Raw genomic sequence first — 17,827 nt, 5'->3', positions numbered from 1 at the left:
TATCCAGCTTGCATGCCAACGAGACCCATTGACTAATTGGAACGTTATCTCAGCCTGAATGATGCTGGGGATACTTCAATAGTGGAACGGTTAGTTATCTGGTTGTGAAAGGGCTGACACAAACAGACCTGCCCTTAGATCTTTCCAACACCTAATTGACCTGTTGGTGTCGTTTTTTAATGTTGAATGTGGCAAAAATCCTGCCGGTCACGTCCTATGTATTCGTTTGGAAGTCGGGTAGGATTTTAATTTGATCAGCTCAAACGGAGAGTTGCTCTCTTTCAGCCTTCCTGTATTCTGGTTTTTAATCGAAGCACACTCTGCACTGTTAAGTTTTGTCCGCATGATAATTCTTTGGGGACTGTACAGCTAATAATCCTAAAATCTCATAAGAAACAAGGTGATGTTTTTGGTGTGACTGACAGTAATGTTATACTATGCCATTATATTTGGTTCTGTTATATAGAATACAAATGAATCATTATGTGATCTTCCAAGACATAGATTCACCTTTGATCTAACTTTACTGAATGAGCACCATTGTGAGAAGTGGCAGAGCAACGCTCAGGCGCAGCAGCACCACACCCCTGCTGCGCATCTAGACTACAGTTTTACGTGGCGCCGAAATTTTGTGGCGCAGAAACGAGAAACCCCATGTGATTATGAAAATCTCGGAATATGTGGCCAAGGAACCAATTCTGGTTGGGCTCAGGGAATGTAAAACAGAGACTTTGCAAAAAGTGATTCAGTGTAGCAGCAAGTATGTTGAAAGAGCAACTAATGAGCATGAAGAGCCTCACAAGTTTGACAAAATTACCTTATAGCATACCGTATCTTTAAGTCTAATAAGGCTATTTACTTACTTTTGTATATTTTAGACGGGGCACGACCTACGTGAGGATGTGAGAGGTTGTCCGAAGTTGGAGAATTTATCATTTTTATAAACACCTGAAACAGCATTTTCCTGCAACCTAGAGACATAATCATTATGCCTAATCCTCTGAATCTCAAACTGAACACTTTATCGAGTGGCCACTTGCTGCTGTGTTCGATAGTGATCACTCGAGTGTGCAAGTGTTTTGCCAAAATGAGCATTGAGATTACGCGCACAACGGTGGACTCCATTCAAGTTGTAGAAACATCTCAAGGATGATCAATGGAAACAGGATGCACCTGAGGTCAATTGAGTCTCATAGCAAAGGGTCTGAATGTGTATGTAGATCTCTTCCCTAACAGATTACCCTAACACTACAATACATAAATGATGGATAAACAGCATGCATTGTTTATTGAAGAATAAGGACAGACAGACAGACCGAGACTGAAAGACAGAGTGCTATTTGCTACTCTCTCGGTCGATAGTTGTGAGTGTGATAAAATGTATCCTTTTCCCAACCCTTTGTTGTGCTTTGAGGCAGGGCTAATATTTTGTTTATGTTAAAGTAGCGTATTCTGGCTTTAAAACTTTGATCAAAGCATCTCTTTGTTCATAATTCCACTCAAGCTAATCAACAAGGTTTGGAAGAGCGCACAAAAATTCTGGCAACAAAGCATGAGCAAATAGCTTTTCAAAACTCTTCAGAGCACAATTGTATGTGTAAAGGTGGTTAACAACTCTTTTATACACTAATATATCTTGATTACGTAAATATTCAACCCCCATTCAACCCTCAATACATGTCAGAATCACCTTTGGCACCTATTACAGCTTGCTGGGTAAGACTAAGAACTTTGCACATCTGGATTGTAGAATATTTGCACATTATTTTTTTAAATTTATTATTCAAGATCAAGTTGGTTGTTGATCATTGCTAGACAGTTATTTTCAAGTCTTGACATTATTTTCAAGACGATTTAAGTCAAAACTCTAACTAGGCCATTCAGGAAAATTCAAATTCATCTTTTGCCTGTGTGTAGCTCTATTCCGTTTACTTTTATCCCCCCAAAAACTCCCTAGTCCTTTCCCATGACAAGCATATCCATAACACAATGCAGCCACCACCACGCTTGAAAATATGATGACTGGTACTCAGTGATGTGTTATGTTGGATTTGCCCCAAACATAACACTTGGTATTCAGGAGATTTCTTTGCCAAGTTTTTTGCATTTTTACTTTAGTGCTTTATTGAAAACAGGATGCATGTTTTGAAATAGTTGTTATTCTGTACAGGCTTCATTCTTTTCACTCTGTCATTTAGGTTAGTAATTGTGGAGTAACTACAATGTTGTTGATCAACCCTCAGTTTTCTCCTATAAGAGCAATTACACTCTGTAACTGTTTTCAAGTCCCCACTGGCCTCATGGTGGAATCTCTGATCAGTTTCCTTCCTCCCCGCCAACTGAGTTAGGAAGGACGCCTGTGTCTTTGTAGTGACTGGGTGTATTGATTCACCATCCAAAGTGTAATTAATAACATCACCATGCTCAATGGGATATTCAATCAGCTTCTTTTTTTTTTTTTTTTTTTTTTTTTACCAATAGGTGCCCTTCTTTGCGAGGCATTGGAATACCCGCCTGGTCATTGTGGTTGAATTTGAAATTTGAATTTGAAATTCACTGTTCGGCTGAGGGACCTTACAGATAATTGTATGTGTGGGGGTACAGAGATGAGTTAGTCATTCAAAAATCATGGTAAACAGTATTATTGCACACAGTGAGTCCATTATGTGACTTGTTTAGTCACATTTATACCTGTGAACTTATTTAGGTTCGCCTTAACAAAGGGGTTGAATACGTATTGACTCAAGACATTTCAGCTTTCATTTTGTATTCATTTGTAAAAATTGCTAAACACATAATTCCTCTTTCACATTGTGTTAATGTATGTTGGCCAGTGACACAAAATGTCAATTGAATGCATTTTAAATTCAGGCTGTAACACAACAACATGTGGAAAAAGCACGGTACCTCGACAATCTCTTTGACAGCTCCTTTTCTGTTACATTGCTGCCAATCATGAGGGGGAGTAATCATAACAGTGCCCAATTTTCATATCCATTGCCACCAGTGGTTAGCAATTTTCTGTGGTTTATTAACCCTGTCTGAATATGCGTAAGGAAATGTCTTAATGTGATTATTCAGTCCATCAAATGAAATTAATCCTTTACAAATCTATTTCTTCAGACACAATGACAATTGTACTGGGATAAAAAAAATAATAATTATGTAAAACATCTGGAGGAAATCCTCTGATTGGATGAAAGTATGATAGGTGCTTGCTCAGTACACATTCCCTTTTCACCCCATTCACACGCCGGAGCGTGTCACTGTCCTTGAGTTCCTTCACAAAGGTGCAGTGGTAACTATTTGGTTTGAACTAATTCAACAGAATCTGCAGAACTTCTCTCCTGAAAGCCGGCAAGGCCATGGGCCCCAAAGTGGTCTGCACAGATGCAGAAGACTGTTCCCTTTACGTACTGACCTAGAACCTCAAGAAACACCCCCCTGTTCCAAATCATTTATATCCTTAACCAACGGATCAAGAAGCTTCTCATATCCAAACAGGTGCATATTCTGATTCTGTCTTTCCAAAGACTGCTAGTTGAAAAATGAATGTAGACTGGAGCAAAAAATGTGGCTGGCAAATTGATTATGACCCAGTATAGAGCAGTAACTGCAGGATTACAAACTTCTTTAGTCATCAATACACAACCCGAAAGGAACACCGGTATCTTGCTCACCTAACAGTTTATTCTGTTAAAGGTACTGACCATGTTGAAAAGATCATCTTGAAAGGACAGATAAACTTCATGATTTAACACTACCGTATCAAAAAAAAACTATCTTCATGGCTCAGATAGCTCTCAAGTAGAGTACTTGATTGAAACATAAACGAAAGGTATTTTTATGCGTCCTGAGTGTTATGGTTTCTACTTCTATGACAGCTGAAGCTTGAACACTTGTTTGTTTTAATCTCACACGCTAGAAAAGGGCACTGCACAGTTTCTTGATTCCTCAAATGGTTTCCAAAATGAGTGAACTTGCTTTCCTTGCAAACATTTTGGAAATCACATAATTCACACACAACATTTTTTGAATTCTCTTGCCTTTTTGACACTTCTAGTATGCGATCGAGAAAGGTGTGAGGTTCGGAAGGTACAGACACAATCAGAGTAAAAAGAGGGCCAGTTTGCTCCTCCTCTGTTGCCGTATTCGACAGTGTTTCAGAAGGAGCTCTTGATTGGAGTGTTCAAGTTCTTGCAAAAACAAATGCAAAGATCGGTTCGTTGGCTAATAGGTTTCAATATACACTGAACAAAAATATAAATTCCACGTGCAACAATTTCAATGATTTTATGCGTTACAGTTCATATAAGGAAATCAGTCAATTGAAATACATTCATTAGGTCCTAATCTATTGATTTCACACGACTGGGAATACAAGTATGCATCTCTTGGTCACAGATACCTTAAAAAAGCAGATTTATGGATTTTTTTAAAGATGGTCATACTATAGATCAGTTTGCTATTTGATTTAGAATTTTAGGACCCCTGCAGGTATCAAAATAAGATATTTTATTTGATAAAATATTGCATTTGGCCATTACTACTATAGCCAAGAGAAACACATTGAATAACACATTCATAAATGGCAAAATAGACAGTAAAAAAATATATCATAAGAAACCAATTAAGTGTTTGTCCTTTATTTAGGAGATATAAGACATCTTTGGAAATATATATATACATATATATATATGTACAGTTTTATTGCTTCTTTAATCAAAGCAACAGTTTCAGCTATGCTAACGTAATTGCAAAGGGGTTTTCTAATGATCGATTAGCCTTTTAAAATGATAAACTTGGATTAGCTAGCACAATGTGCCATTGGAACACAGCAGTGATGGTTGCTGATAATGGGCCTCCATATGCCTATGTAGATATTCCATAAAAAATCTGCCGTTTCCAGCTACAATAGTCATTTACAACATTAACAATGTCCACACTGTATTTCTGATCAATTTGATCAAAAACAAGGACATTTGTAAGTAATCCCAAACTTTTGAACGGTAGTGTATATATACTGTATGTATTTATTTTTGTACACATATTTAACCCCTTTTTTTGGGTCGGCACACAATTACCTTCATACAGTATATCTAAAGAATGTTTATTTGTCCAAATCTAAAATACAGGGGAGTGTCCACTATTTAATGTTAACTCAAAAATACAACTGGGTATTCAACAAGAATGTTCTATGGTAAAAATAACATACCAAAAAATGTAACAACTAACTCATTAGGAATTTGGGGCACCACAGAAGAGGTTGTTTAAAGAGTTGCCATCTCCCGAATTAAACTCTAATAGATATATATCTATTACATCGACAAACAGTCATCTTAGTAATCATTACCTCTTATCATATCCTCATTCTGAACAGTCGTAACCTTCTTGGATCTGCAAAAGCCCCATCCTTGCTCATTCAGTACTACACAACTTGGTTTAATTACTTATTTACTAGCTAACTAAATAATAACAGGATAACATACACACTTAATACATGAGACAAAGGTCCCTAGCGGACTTTTACAATATGGTGGCTTTCTACACAACGACATGGAGGGATAGAGAGGGAAAAGACACTTATTGTCCATACATTTCAGAACTAATCTCACAGTAATCATATAGTTTGCACACGAACCACCGACCGTTTGGAATAAGAAATCATGAATGTATTTACGTGTGAATGCCTTTGTTTGCCGTTTACCTTTGTCGGAACCAGCCCTCCTTAGGAAGGTTGTTGGCCTTTCAGCGGCAAGAGAATTCTCTTTCAGCTTTGATTGTCCAAAAGGGGTCTCCCCTTTCCCGTCTTATACTGTTGTTCACTCTGGAAGATAACTAGCCAACCGTGTCGACGGTTCCCATTGGTGATGAGCGTAGTAGGAAAGTCTCACTTAGATTCGCTTTCCTAGATATTTGACTGAAGCCAGCTGTCTCAGTGATGGTATGTGAGGGGAGTTTGTTTTCCCCATCGTGTTGGTATTCAGGATTCGGACCACGATGGAAATGAGCTGCAGTTCACCTTCTCTCTCGTCTAAAGGAAGGTGAGTTCACTTCTTCACCTTGTGTTGAGGTTAAAAGTTCCAGCCATTTCAAACGTGTAGATCCCGCCTCATGTTTCTTGGTCTAATGTTAATCTCTATTTGTAACGGTCGTCGTATGAAGAAGGTGTGGACCAAAGCGCAGCGTGGTAAGTGTTCATGTTATTTTTTATTTCAACTGAACACAAAACAAAACAACAAAGAGAATGAACGAAAATTAAACAGTCCTGTCAGGTGCAGAAACACAAAAGAGAAAATAACTACCCACAAAACCCATGTGGACAAGAGTTACCTAAGTATGGTTCTTAATCAGAGACAACGACAGACAGCTGTCCCTGATTGAGAACCATACCCGGCAAAAACAAAGAAATACAAAAACATAGAAAAAATAACATTGAACGCCCACCCTAGTCACACCCTGGCCTAACCAAAATAGAGAATAAAAAGCTTCTCTATGGCCAGGGCGTGACACTATTGGCAATCCTTTTATGCACTCTGGCCGAAGGGGACGTTCTGTCAGTATGACACGCTCTCTGACCTCACTCGGGGCGGGGCTACTTACTTTTTCCAAAGTTATGTAAAACTTCTCATATGGCTCCTAAAATCACATTCCTATCTTAACAAAACTATTTCCAAAATTGTTCATATTTCACACACAACGTTGACATTACATTACATTTTACATTTAAGTCATTTAGCAGACGCTCTTATCCAGAGCGACTTACAAATTGGTGCGTTCACCTTAAGACATCCAGTGGAACAGCCACTTTACAATAGTGCATCTAAATCTTTTAAGGGGGGTGAGAAGGATTACTTTATCCTATCCTAGGTATTCCTGAAAGAGGTGGGGTTTCAGGTGTCTCCGGAAGGTGGTGATTGACTCCGCTGTCCTGGCGTCGTGAGGGAGTTTGTTCCACCATTGGGGGGCCAGAGCAGCGAACAGTTTTGACTGGGCTGCGCGGGAACTGTACTTCCTCAGTGGTAGGGAGGCGAGCAGGCCAGAGGTGGATGAACGCAGTGCCCTTGTATGGGTGTAGGGCCTGATCAGAGCCTGGAGGTACTGAGGTGCCGTTCCCCTCACAGCTCCGCAGGCAAGCACCATGGTCTTGTAGCGGATGCGAGCTTCAACTGGAAGCCAGTGGAGAGAGCGGAGGAGCGGGGTGACGTGAGAGAACTTGGGAAGGTTGAACACCAGACGGGCTGCGGCGTTCTGGATGAGTTGTAGGGGTTTAATGGCACAGGCAGGGAGCCCAGCCAACAGCGAGTTGCAGTAATCCAGACGGGAGATGACAAGTGCCTGGATTAGGACCTGCGCTGCTTCCTGTGTGAGGCAGGGTCATACTCTGCGGATGTTGTAGAGCATGAACCTACAAGAACGGGCCACCGCCTTGATGTTAGTTGAGAACGACAGGGTGTTGTCCAGGATCACGCCAAGGTTCTTAGCGCTCTGGGAGGAGGACACAATGGAGTTGTCAACCGTGATGGCGAGATCATGGAATGGGCAGTCCTTCCCGGGAGGAAGAGCAGCTCCGTCTTGCCGAGGTTCAGCTTGAGGTGGTGATCCGTCATCCACACTGATATGTCTGCCAGACATGCAGAGATGCGATTCGCCACCTGGTCATCAGAAGGGGAAAGGAGAAGATTAATTGTGTGTCATCTGCATAGCAATGATAGGAGAGACCATGTGAGGTTATGACAGAGCCAAGTGACTTGGTGTATAGCGAGAATAGGAGAGGGCCTAGAACAGAGCCCTGGGGGACGCCAGTGGTGAGAGCACGTGGTGAGGAGACAGATTCTCGCCACGCCACCTGGTAGGAGCGACCTGTCAGGTAGGACGCAATCCAAGCGTGGGCCGCGCCGGAGATGCCCAACTCGGAGAGGGTGGAGAGGAGGGTCTGATGGTTCACAGTATCGAAGGCAGCCGATAGGTCTAGAAGGATGAGAGCAGAGGAGAGAGAGTTAGCTTTAGCAGTGCGGAGGGCCTCCGTGATACAGAGAAGAGCAGTCTCAGTTGAATGACTAGTCTTGAAACCTGACTGATTTGGATCAAGAAGGTCATTCTGAGAGAGATAGCGGGAGAGCTGGCCAAGGACGGCACGTTCAAGAGTTTTGGAGAGAAAAGAAAGAAGGGATACTGGTCTGTAGTTGTTGACATCGGAGGGATCGAGTGTAGGTTTTTTCAGAAGGGGTGCAACTCTCGCTCTCTTGAAGACAGAAGGGACGTAGCCAGCGGTCAGGGATGAGTTGATGAGCGAGGTGAGGTAAGGGAGAAGGTCTCCGGAAATGGTCTGGAGAAGAGAGGAGGGAATAGGGTCAAGCGGGCAGGTTGTTGGGCGGCCGGCCGTCACAAGACGCGAGATTTCATCTGGAGAGAGAGGACGGAGACGGAGACCTCATACCTGTAGTGTAAATACTTTTCAAGTTACAGTGTTTTGTCCATACCCTATTTAATGACATCACAAAATAAAAACAACATGACATTAGTTTTCTATAGCTCCCCACTGATCATTCCCCATGTTCTTATGTTAGAGATATTGTTCCAGTATTCACTTTTTTGAGCGTGTTAGAGTTTCGGCGGGAAACAGACTGTTAACTTCTTGACGCTACCCATCCCTGTCGCGGGATCATTTTTGTCAGCAACTGCTGAATAGCATAGCGCAACAGTCAAATAATATTACAAAAAAATATTCATATTCATGAAATCACAAGTGCAATATTGCAAAGCACAGCTTAGCCTTTTGTTAATCCACCTGTCGTCTCAGATTTTGAAATTATGCTTTACAGTGAAAGCAATCCAAGCGTTTGTGTAAGTTTATCGATAGCCTAGCATAGCATTATGTACACTTAGCATCAGGAAGCTTGGTCACGAAAATCAAAAAAGCAATCAAATGAACCGTTTACCTTTGATGATCTTCGGATGTTTTCACTCACGAGACTCCCAGTTACACGGAAAATGTTCCTTTTGTTCCATAAAGATTATTTTTATACCCAAAATACCTCCGTTTGTTTGTCGCGTTATGTTCAGAAATCCATAGGAAAGAGAGGTCACGACAACGCAGACGGAAATTCCAAATAGTCTCCATAATGTCCACAGAAACATGTCAAACGTTTTTTATAATCATTCCTCCGGTAGTTTTTAAAATATATATTCGATAATATATCAACCGGGTGTGTAGGTTCTTCAATAACACCAGGAGAAACAATGGCCGCTTGACTCTGTAGCACAAAACTCACTCTGAGAGTCCCCGCCTATCCACTTACGCAATGTGATCTTTCACGCTCATTTTTCAAAATGAAAGCCTGAAACTATGTCTAAAGACTGTTGACACCTTAGGGAAGCCATAGAAAAAGGAATATGTTTGATATCACTTTAAATGGAGGATAGGCATGCATAGGAACAGAGATGTTTCAAAATAAGAGGCACCTCCTGATTGGATTTTCCTCAGGGTTTCGCCTGCAATATCAGTTCTGTTATACTCACAGACAATATTTTTAGAGTTTTGGAAACTTTAGAGTATTTTCTATCCTAATCTGACAATTATATGCATATTCCAGTTTCTGGGGCTGAGAAATAGGCAGTTTCAAATGGGTACGATTTTTAGCCCAAAACGAAAATAATGCCCCCTACACGCAAAAGGTTAACAAAGGCCATTCCTTTCACCAATACTGAGGGGGAAAAGAGAACCCTCTTCTACTTAAATTTACGACAAGGTGTGAGGTGTCAAAACCCCCCAGACCAGCTCCCCCCTCCCCTCTCCTGTGGGTGAGAGAAGGAATGGTTACTGTCAGCCATTGCCAAGCTGATCTGACCCATTTTGATCCTCACAGGACAGTCATGACACAGTGGATGCGTTTGAATTGAGAAAATCCTACGTTTTTTTCAATTAAGTAATCCAACAAAACGTACACCGCCATTTTGTCTATTTCAAGTTCTCTAATTGATCGAGACAGGTGATGACAGACAATTTCACTGTAAGGTTGTATTCAGCATGTGACAAATAAGATGTGATTTGATGGGTCTGTCTTGCATTTACTGGTTAATAGCAGTGTTACAGTCATGTGGGGAATAACATGGACATAAAACAACAACGCTTTACAAGATGCTCAGGTTGTCTGTTGCTGATATATTGGATTCCAGCTGAGTTGTGAAAACCATCTTTATTACTTTTGAATCTCTAATCTTCAGAGAGAAATCTACTAAACTCGGATATGCACTCCTTTGAGAGCTTCCTTATTGAGTTTTTAAAATTTGTTTCTCCTCCAAACAACCCGAAACACAGCAAGTCTGAGGTAAAATTAATAACAACAGGGTGAGTCTGTGAATGCTGTTCTGTGTCTGTCAGTGTGTGTGTGTGTGTGATACTGCACATGTGATTGGCCATATAGTGGGGAAAAAAAGTATTTAGTCAGCCACCAATTGTGCAAGTTCTCCCACTTAAAAAGATGAGAGGCCTGTCATTTTCATCATAGGTACACTTCAACTATGACAGACAAAATGAGAAACAAAAATCCAGAAAATCACATTGTAGGATTTTTTATGAATTTATTTGCAAACTATGGTGGAAAATAAGTATTTGGTCACCTACAAACAAGCAAGATTTCTGACTCTCACAGACCTGTAACTTCTTTTTAAGAGGCTCCTCTGTCCTCCACTCGTTACCTGAATTAATGGCACCTGTTCGAACTTGTTATCAGTATAAAAGTATGAAAGACACTTGTCCACAACCTCATACATACAAGACCACTGATAATCTCCCTCGATAATGCTGAGTTGCATCCAAAGAACACCACACCTACTGTGAAGCATTGGGGTGGACACCATGCTTTGAGGCTGTTTTTCTGCAAAGGGACCAGGACGACTGATGTAAACGTGTAAAGGAAAGAATGAATGGGGCCATGTATCGTGAGATTTTGAGTGAAAACCTCCTTCCATCAGCAAGGGCATTGAAGATGAAACGTGGCTGGGTCTTTCAGCATGACAATGATCCCAAACACACCGCCCGGGCAACGTAAGAAACATTTCAAGGTCCTGGAGTGGCCTAGCCAGTCTCCAGATCTCAACCCCATAGAAAATCTTTGGAGGGAGTTGAAAGCCAAAACATCACTGCTCTAGAGGAGATCTGCATGGAGGAATGGGCCAAAATACCAGCAACAGTGTGTGAAAACCTTGTGAAGACTTACAGAAAACGTTTGACCTCTGTCATGGCCAACAAAGTATTGAGATAAACTTTTGTTATTGACCAAATACTTATTTTCCACCATCATTTGCAAATAAAGTCATTAAAAATCCTACAATGTGATTTTCTGGATTTTTTTCCTTCTCATTTTGTCTGTCATAGTTGAAGTGTACCTATGATGAAAATTACAGGCCTCTCTCATCTTTTTAAGTGGGAGAACTTGCACAATTGGTGGCTGACTAAATACTTTTTTTGCCCCACTGTATATCCTCATTAAACTTGGGCTTTATTCAAAGGAGGGCACTTTCAGAATGTATAGAAAACTCTGCGTCAGCTCTATACCATGCTATGTAACCAACAATGACCTTATTCTGACACCCTACTAAATAGTGCAATGTTCAGAGCTAAATGATTGTTGAAAAATGTAAACTGTTTGATACAAATATTTATTTAAATATTGAAAATTCATACAGAAATATTAATTTGTATTATTTCCAGTGGTTTTCATCTGATCTAATACGAACAGTCAAAGCTGTGCTGTGTCAGATGCCTTCCAACATTAGGGCTTGATTCAGTATTCAATTGAAGTTGAAACGATTTCAAATATGGATTGCAGTTCTATTACAAGTGTATTTCTTGAAACAAGCATTATCAACACAAGCATTTAGAGGATTGATTTTGAGAGGTATTGGATAATTAATATTGCAACATGGGAAAATATCAAAGCCTCTGACTCATTGCAGGCCTGGGGCCACTCTCTATTACTAATGCAATGATTAAGGATTGTGGCGGCAGGTATCGTAGTGGTTAGAGCGTTGTGCCAGTAACCAAAAGGTTGCTGGATCAAATCCCCGAGCTGACAAGGTAAAAATCTGTCGAACAAGGTTAACACCCACTGTTCCCTGGTAGGCTGCCATTGTAAATAATCATTTGTTCTTATTAAGCAACATTGATAAAACAATCCCCAATCAGCATAGGAGATCAGATTGAAGTAATTGATACAACATTTAGCTGGGAGCTAGACAACACAAGCAGCATCCCAATTAGCACCTTAATCCCTACATAGTGCACTACTTTATCACAGACTTGACCGTTCAGCTCATAACACCTCTTATTCAGATCATTCCAACGATAGACATAGAATGGCATTCTAGTTCTATGATTCCTACCACTGCTTCTGAGAGCACTATAGAGTGGCTGTGAATGAATATACAAAAACAACAGAGCACTCACACATTGATAATCAGTCATTATACACTTTATCTGAAGGCATTGGACAATTCCAAGAGTTCAGTGAGATTTTAAGGCAATGTTTGAATAGTATTTCTGAATACACATAATCATGTCATAATATACAATATACCGGTGCATCTCCTTTATAGAAAATGATCCATGCAAAACATGATGCATGCTATTATCTACTGTTAAACATGATGCATGCTATGGTCTACTGTAAAAACAGTAGGATAGTAGTATTATCACAAGCATTCAATTATACATCACTGGAGTATCATAAGTAAACAAAGGTCATGTGTATAAGAATACATGGGCTTTCTGAGGCGTTCTGTTACAGTCAGTCAGCTGACACATTTTGGTTCCCAGAACGTTGTGGAAAAAGAAGAGGGGAACGTCATGGGAACGTTCTGTTTCAGCTGGGCAGTCACTTGGCAAAGTGAAACGGACGCACATCACATCATTGTCTGCGGGAGGAGGCCGTGTATTCTTCATTTAAGCCGTTTTTTATCCACAAGAAGTGTGTGGTTTGTTGGTTCGCCATGCGAACACTTTTAGTGTTCTGTTCCAAGAAATGCTCACATTTATACTCACATTTTCATAGACTTGATGAGACAGTCTATTTGGTTTCACACATACAGCAGTGTGCGAGCGCAAGTGACAAACCCACCCTCACAAAGCCCACTTTGAAATCCTGCCATTGTTCAGTGTGTGTTAAATGGGATTCCCCACTCGTCGGCCGGATATACTCTGAGATTAGCTTCTATTTCCCTTTCCTGAGGGCAAACTCATGAAAATTAGCCTGAAATGTCTTTATTTCCCCAATTTCATACAGTATCTACATCTTGAATATAGATCTAAAGTTGACTGAAATGGATGGTTAACCAAGTGGGAGTGAAGGGATATTTCCATATAAAGCTGAAGACTGGCTGTTATAGTTGTTTATCTCTAGACTATCCCATAGAGTGTTCAATAGCGGGAGAATGTAAGACATTTTTATTGTATATTCCCTTCCTATACCCTCTGCCCCTCCTTTGAATACATGAATACATACAGTACCAGTCAAAAGTTTGGACACACCTACTCATTCAAGGGTTTCTCTTTATTCGTAAAATTTTCTACATTGTAGAATAATAGTGAAAACATTCAAATGATGAAATAACACATATGGAATCATGTGGTACCCCAAAAAGTGTTAAACAAATCCAAATACACTTAACCAGCATGGCTACCACAGCATTCTGCAGTAAAATGCCATACCATCTGGTTTGCGCTTAGTGGGACTATGATTTGTTTTCAACAGGACAATGACCCAACACAACTCCAGGCTGTGTAAGGGCTATTTGACCAAGAAAAAGAGTGATGGAGTACTGCATCAGATGACCTGGCCTCTACAATTCACCCGACCTCATCCCAATTGAGATGGTTTGGGTTGAGTTAGACCGCAGAGTGAAGGAAAAGCAGGCAACAAGTGCTCAGCATATGTGGGAACTCCTTCAAGACTATTTGAAAAGCATTCCTCATGAAGCTGGTTGAGAGAATGCCAAGAGTGTGCAAAGCTGTCATCAAGGAAAAGGGTGGCTACTTTGAGGAATCTTAAATACAAAATATATCTAGATTTTTTAAACACTTTTTTGGTTACTACAAAAAACACACACTACATGTGTGTTATTTCATAGTTTTGATGTCTTCACTATTCTTCTACAATGTAGGAAATAGTCAAAATAAAGAAAAACCCTTAAATGAGTAGTTGTGTCCAAATGTTGGACTGGTACTCTATGTTCTGAATATAGACGAGTAAAATGTTGAAAGTAAATGTAAAACATAATTTCACTTTGTGACAGACAAAGGCAATGTCGTAAACCAAAAGGTTAACTGAAATATTTCTTGATAATTTTACTGAATATCCTGCCTTTCCAAAACATATATACACAGGGTTTAGCGGCATGACGCAAAGTGAGAAGTAGAAACAAAAGAGAGAACCCTTCTGAAAATACAAACAACATTTTCTCACAGGCTTCAAACTTGAAAAAAGTAAGACGAGTCAGAGGACACACGTGGAAGTAGTGTAACTAACTGGTATGTGTGTTTTTGACTCCTGGGCATGGATGAAGATTCCATTATTCCAAAATCCTTATGAGAATGGCAACTGTGAATGTAACCGACAGAGAGAGGCTGTGTCCCAAATTACGCTCTACTCTCTATACACTGCATTACTTTTGACCAGGGCCCATAGGGTGCACTAAAAGTTGTGCACTATGTAAGGAAAAGAGTACCATTTGTTATGCAGAGAGAGAGAGTAAGGCTGGTTGAGTCCCTGCTGTATATGACAGGACCAGACTCTGAAGGGAAGGGAGTCCCCTTGTGAGTCAAGGCAGGCAGACAAGTAAGGTAGCGAGTGGGAAGATTATAGATGGTGAAGGTCCTGTCTGAAAGGGGGTAGGAGGCCCTGAGTGCAGGATTCACTCGGCATGCATACCCCTCTACTAGATATAGAACATGCTCCGTTTAAAAAAAAAAACACCACACATGGGATGTGGCTCCTGGGTCTCTTTGTACAATTGTCGTCAGCATCATCATAATCATTGTCTTCGCTACAACCAGAGACAGAGTGCATCTGGAGTACAAACAAAGAAAAATACATATACAGTTGAAGTCGGAGGTTTACATACACCTTCGCCAAATACATTTTAAACTCAGTTTTTCACAATTCCTGACATTTAATCCTAGTAGCAATTCCCTGTCTTAAGTCAGTTAGGATCACCACTTATTTTACGAATGTGAAATGTCAGAATAATAGTAGAGAGTGTATTTCAGCTTTTATTTCTTTCATCACATTCCCAGGGGGTCAGAAGTTTACATACGCTATATTAGTATTTGGTAGCATTGCCTTTAAATTGTTTAACTTGGGTCAAACGTTTCGGATAGCCTTCCACAAGCTTCCCACAATAAGTTGGGTGAATTTTGGCCCATTCCTCCTGACAGAGACGGTGTAACTGAGTCGGGTTTGTAGGCCTCCTTGCTCGCACACGCTTTTTCAGTTCTGCCCACAAATTGTCTATTGGATTGAGGTCAGGGCTTTGTGATGGCCACTCCAATACCTTGACTTTGTTGTCCTTAAGCCATTTTGCCACAACTTTGGATATATGCTTGGGGTCATTGTCCATTTGGAAGACCCATTTGCGACCATGCTTTAACTTCCTGACGGATGTCTTGAGATGTTGCCTCAATATATCCACAAAATATTCATGCCTCATGATGCCATCTATTTTGTGAAGTGCACCAGACCCTCCTGCAGTAAAGCACCCAAACAACATGATGCTGCCACCCCCGTGCTTCACGGTTGGGATGGTGTTCTTCGGCTTGCAAGCATCCCCCTTTTTCCTCCAAACATAATGATGGTCATTATGGCCAAACAGAGGACATTTCTCCAAAAAGTACAATCTTTGTCCCCATGTGCAGTTGCAAACCGAAATCTGGCTTTTTTTATGGCGGTTTTGGGGCAGTGGCTTCTTCCGTGCTGAGAGGCCTTTCAGGTTATGTCGATATAGGACTCGTTTTACTGTGGGTATAGATATTTTTGTACCGGTTTCCTACAGCATCTTCACAAGGTCCATTGCTGTCGTTCTGGGATTGATTTGTACTTTTCCACCAAAGTTGAGGTATGACGGCTGCGTGGTCCCATGGTGTTTATATTTGCATACTATTGTTTGTACAGATGAACGTGGTACCTTCAGGCGTTTGGAAATTGCTCCCAAGGATCAACCAGACTTGTGGAGGTCTACAATTTGTTTTCTGAGGTCTTGGCTGATTTCTTTTGATTTTCCCACGATGTCAAGCAAAGAGGCACTGACTTTGAAGGTAGGACTTGAAATACATCCACAGGTACACCTCCAATTGACTCAAATTATGTCAATTAGCCTATCAGAAGCTTCTAAAGCCATGACATAATTATCTGGAATTTTCCAAGCAGTTTAAAGGCACAGTCAACTTAGTGTATGTAAACTTCTGACCCAATGGAATTGTGATACAGTGAATTTTAAGTGAAATAATCTGTCTGTAAACAATTGTTATAAAAACTACTTGTGTCATACACAAAATAGATGTCCTAACCGACTTGCCAAAACTATAGTTTGTTGACAAGAAATTTGTCGAGTGGTTCAAAAACGAGTTTTAATGACGCCAACCTAAGTGCATGTAAACTTCCGACTTCAACTGTGTATCCACAAGTACAAATCCTCCTCTTCATCCTTAAATTTGTAAACATTTAGAAAGAGACCGTTGGCGAGACAAAAGTGGGGTTGAGAGGAAGAGTAGGGCATAGAAATAAGAGATAGAAATGTATTTCTGAACGGTTCTTCACAGATTGGATGCTGCTCCTGGTTGGTCAGTTCTAGGCACTCACCCACTTCCTGGGTCAGACCAGTAAACTGTGGCCTCTGACATCTCATGGGAAGTCCTTCCTGAGGGACACTTTAAATAGAAGCAAAATGCCTTGCTGTCCTTTCTGCAGAGAGGAAGTCAGAATTCACAAAAGTGCAACAAGAGAGTGGAAATGGCGGTTGGCTTCTTCGGACCGCCATCGTCAAACTCCAGTGAGGAAGAAGAAGCAAGAAAGGAAGAGGCCCCGGAGGAGGCTTAGCCTTCAGATTCGGCTGACCCGTCGGGTGAGATGGGGGTGCACGGCGGGGGCGGGGTTGTCGGCAGGGGGGCAGAGGCCTGGTTTGATGCACCTGGTTCTCATGTAGGAGAGGAACTGGTCAGGGATCTCAGCCAGGACCTCCTTGGCCAGACGGGCCATACTCAGAATGTGGTTCCCCCTGCGGTCGATGTAGTCACGGAACGGAACAAACTGGATGGAGAAAAGGAAGGCGGCAGAGAGAAAGGACGGAGGAGGTGAGGAGGAGAAGGAGGGGGAACAGGAAGGGAACGAGTACAGTAATTCCGTTAGAAAAAGACAAAAATGAATAGAGAGGAATACAACGAATACAGAGGCGGTATAGAGGAGGTAAAATAAAGAATACAAGTGAATATATCGGATAATGACATTTACATGTACATGACATTCTATTGATTCTAGAATGTAAGCCTATTTCTATTGACACTGAAAGTCTGCTTTAATATATGCTTGAATTCTATAGGCATGCAGAGACGCACAGAGGAAGCTCTATAATACCTGAACAATGTCTCTCTCGGCGAACCTCCCTTGGGATGAGATCCTCTCTTCATCTCCATCAAGCTCAATCATTTCTGAGGAGAAGGAAAGCGAGAGAGAGACACACCGAGAGATGGACAAAGAGAGAGAGAAGCACATCGGTCATCCATGCCCACGTCAGAACAAAACAAACGTTGACATGTCAACATCGTCAGAGCCAC

The 17,827-nt window shown here is 41.0% G+C and overlaps 1 protein-coding gene across 1 annotated transcript in view; it reads right to left on the bottom strand.

Annotated features, from left to right (window-relative positions):
* Positions 1-14,245: 14,245 nt before the first annotated feature.
* The window catches only part of LOC115108939 (copine-8-like), a 75,252-nt gene continuing 71,670 nt past the window's right edge, over positions 14,246-17,827 (bottom strand). Inside the window, exons 20-21 of the mRNA XM_065009870.1 lie at positions 17,628-17,701; positions 14,246-17,303 (exon numbers count right to left, since the gene is read on the bottom strand). Coding sequence (XP_064865942.1) covers positions 17,097-17,303; positions 17,628-17,701 — 281 coding nt within the window. The 3' untranslated portion in view covers positions 14,246-17,096. The remainder of the gene's footprint in view (positions 17,304-17,627; positions 17,702-17,827) is intronic.

This window comes from Oncorhynchus nerka, linkage group LG25 (genome assembly GCF_034236695.1).
Source record: "Oncorhynchus nerka isolate Pitt River linkage group LG25, Oner_Uvic_2.0, whole genome shotgun sequence".
In the NCBI taxonomy this organism is placed as follows: domain Eukaryota; kingdom Metazoa; phylum Chordata; class Actinopteri; order Salmoniformes; family Salmonidae; genus Oncorhynchus; species Oncorhynchus nerka.
The sequence above is the reverse complement of the archived record's forward strand: the minus strand, read 5'-3'. Positions and strand labels throughout refer to the sequence as shown.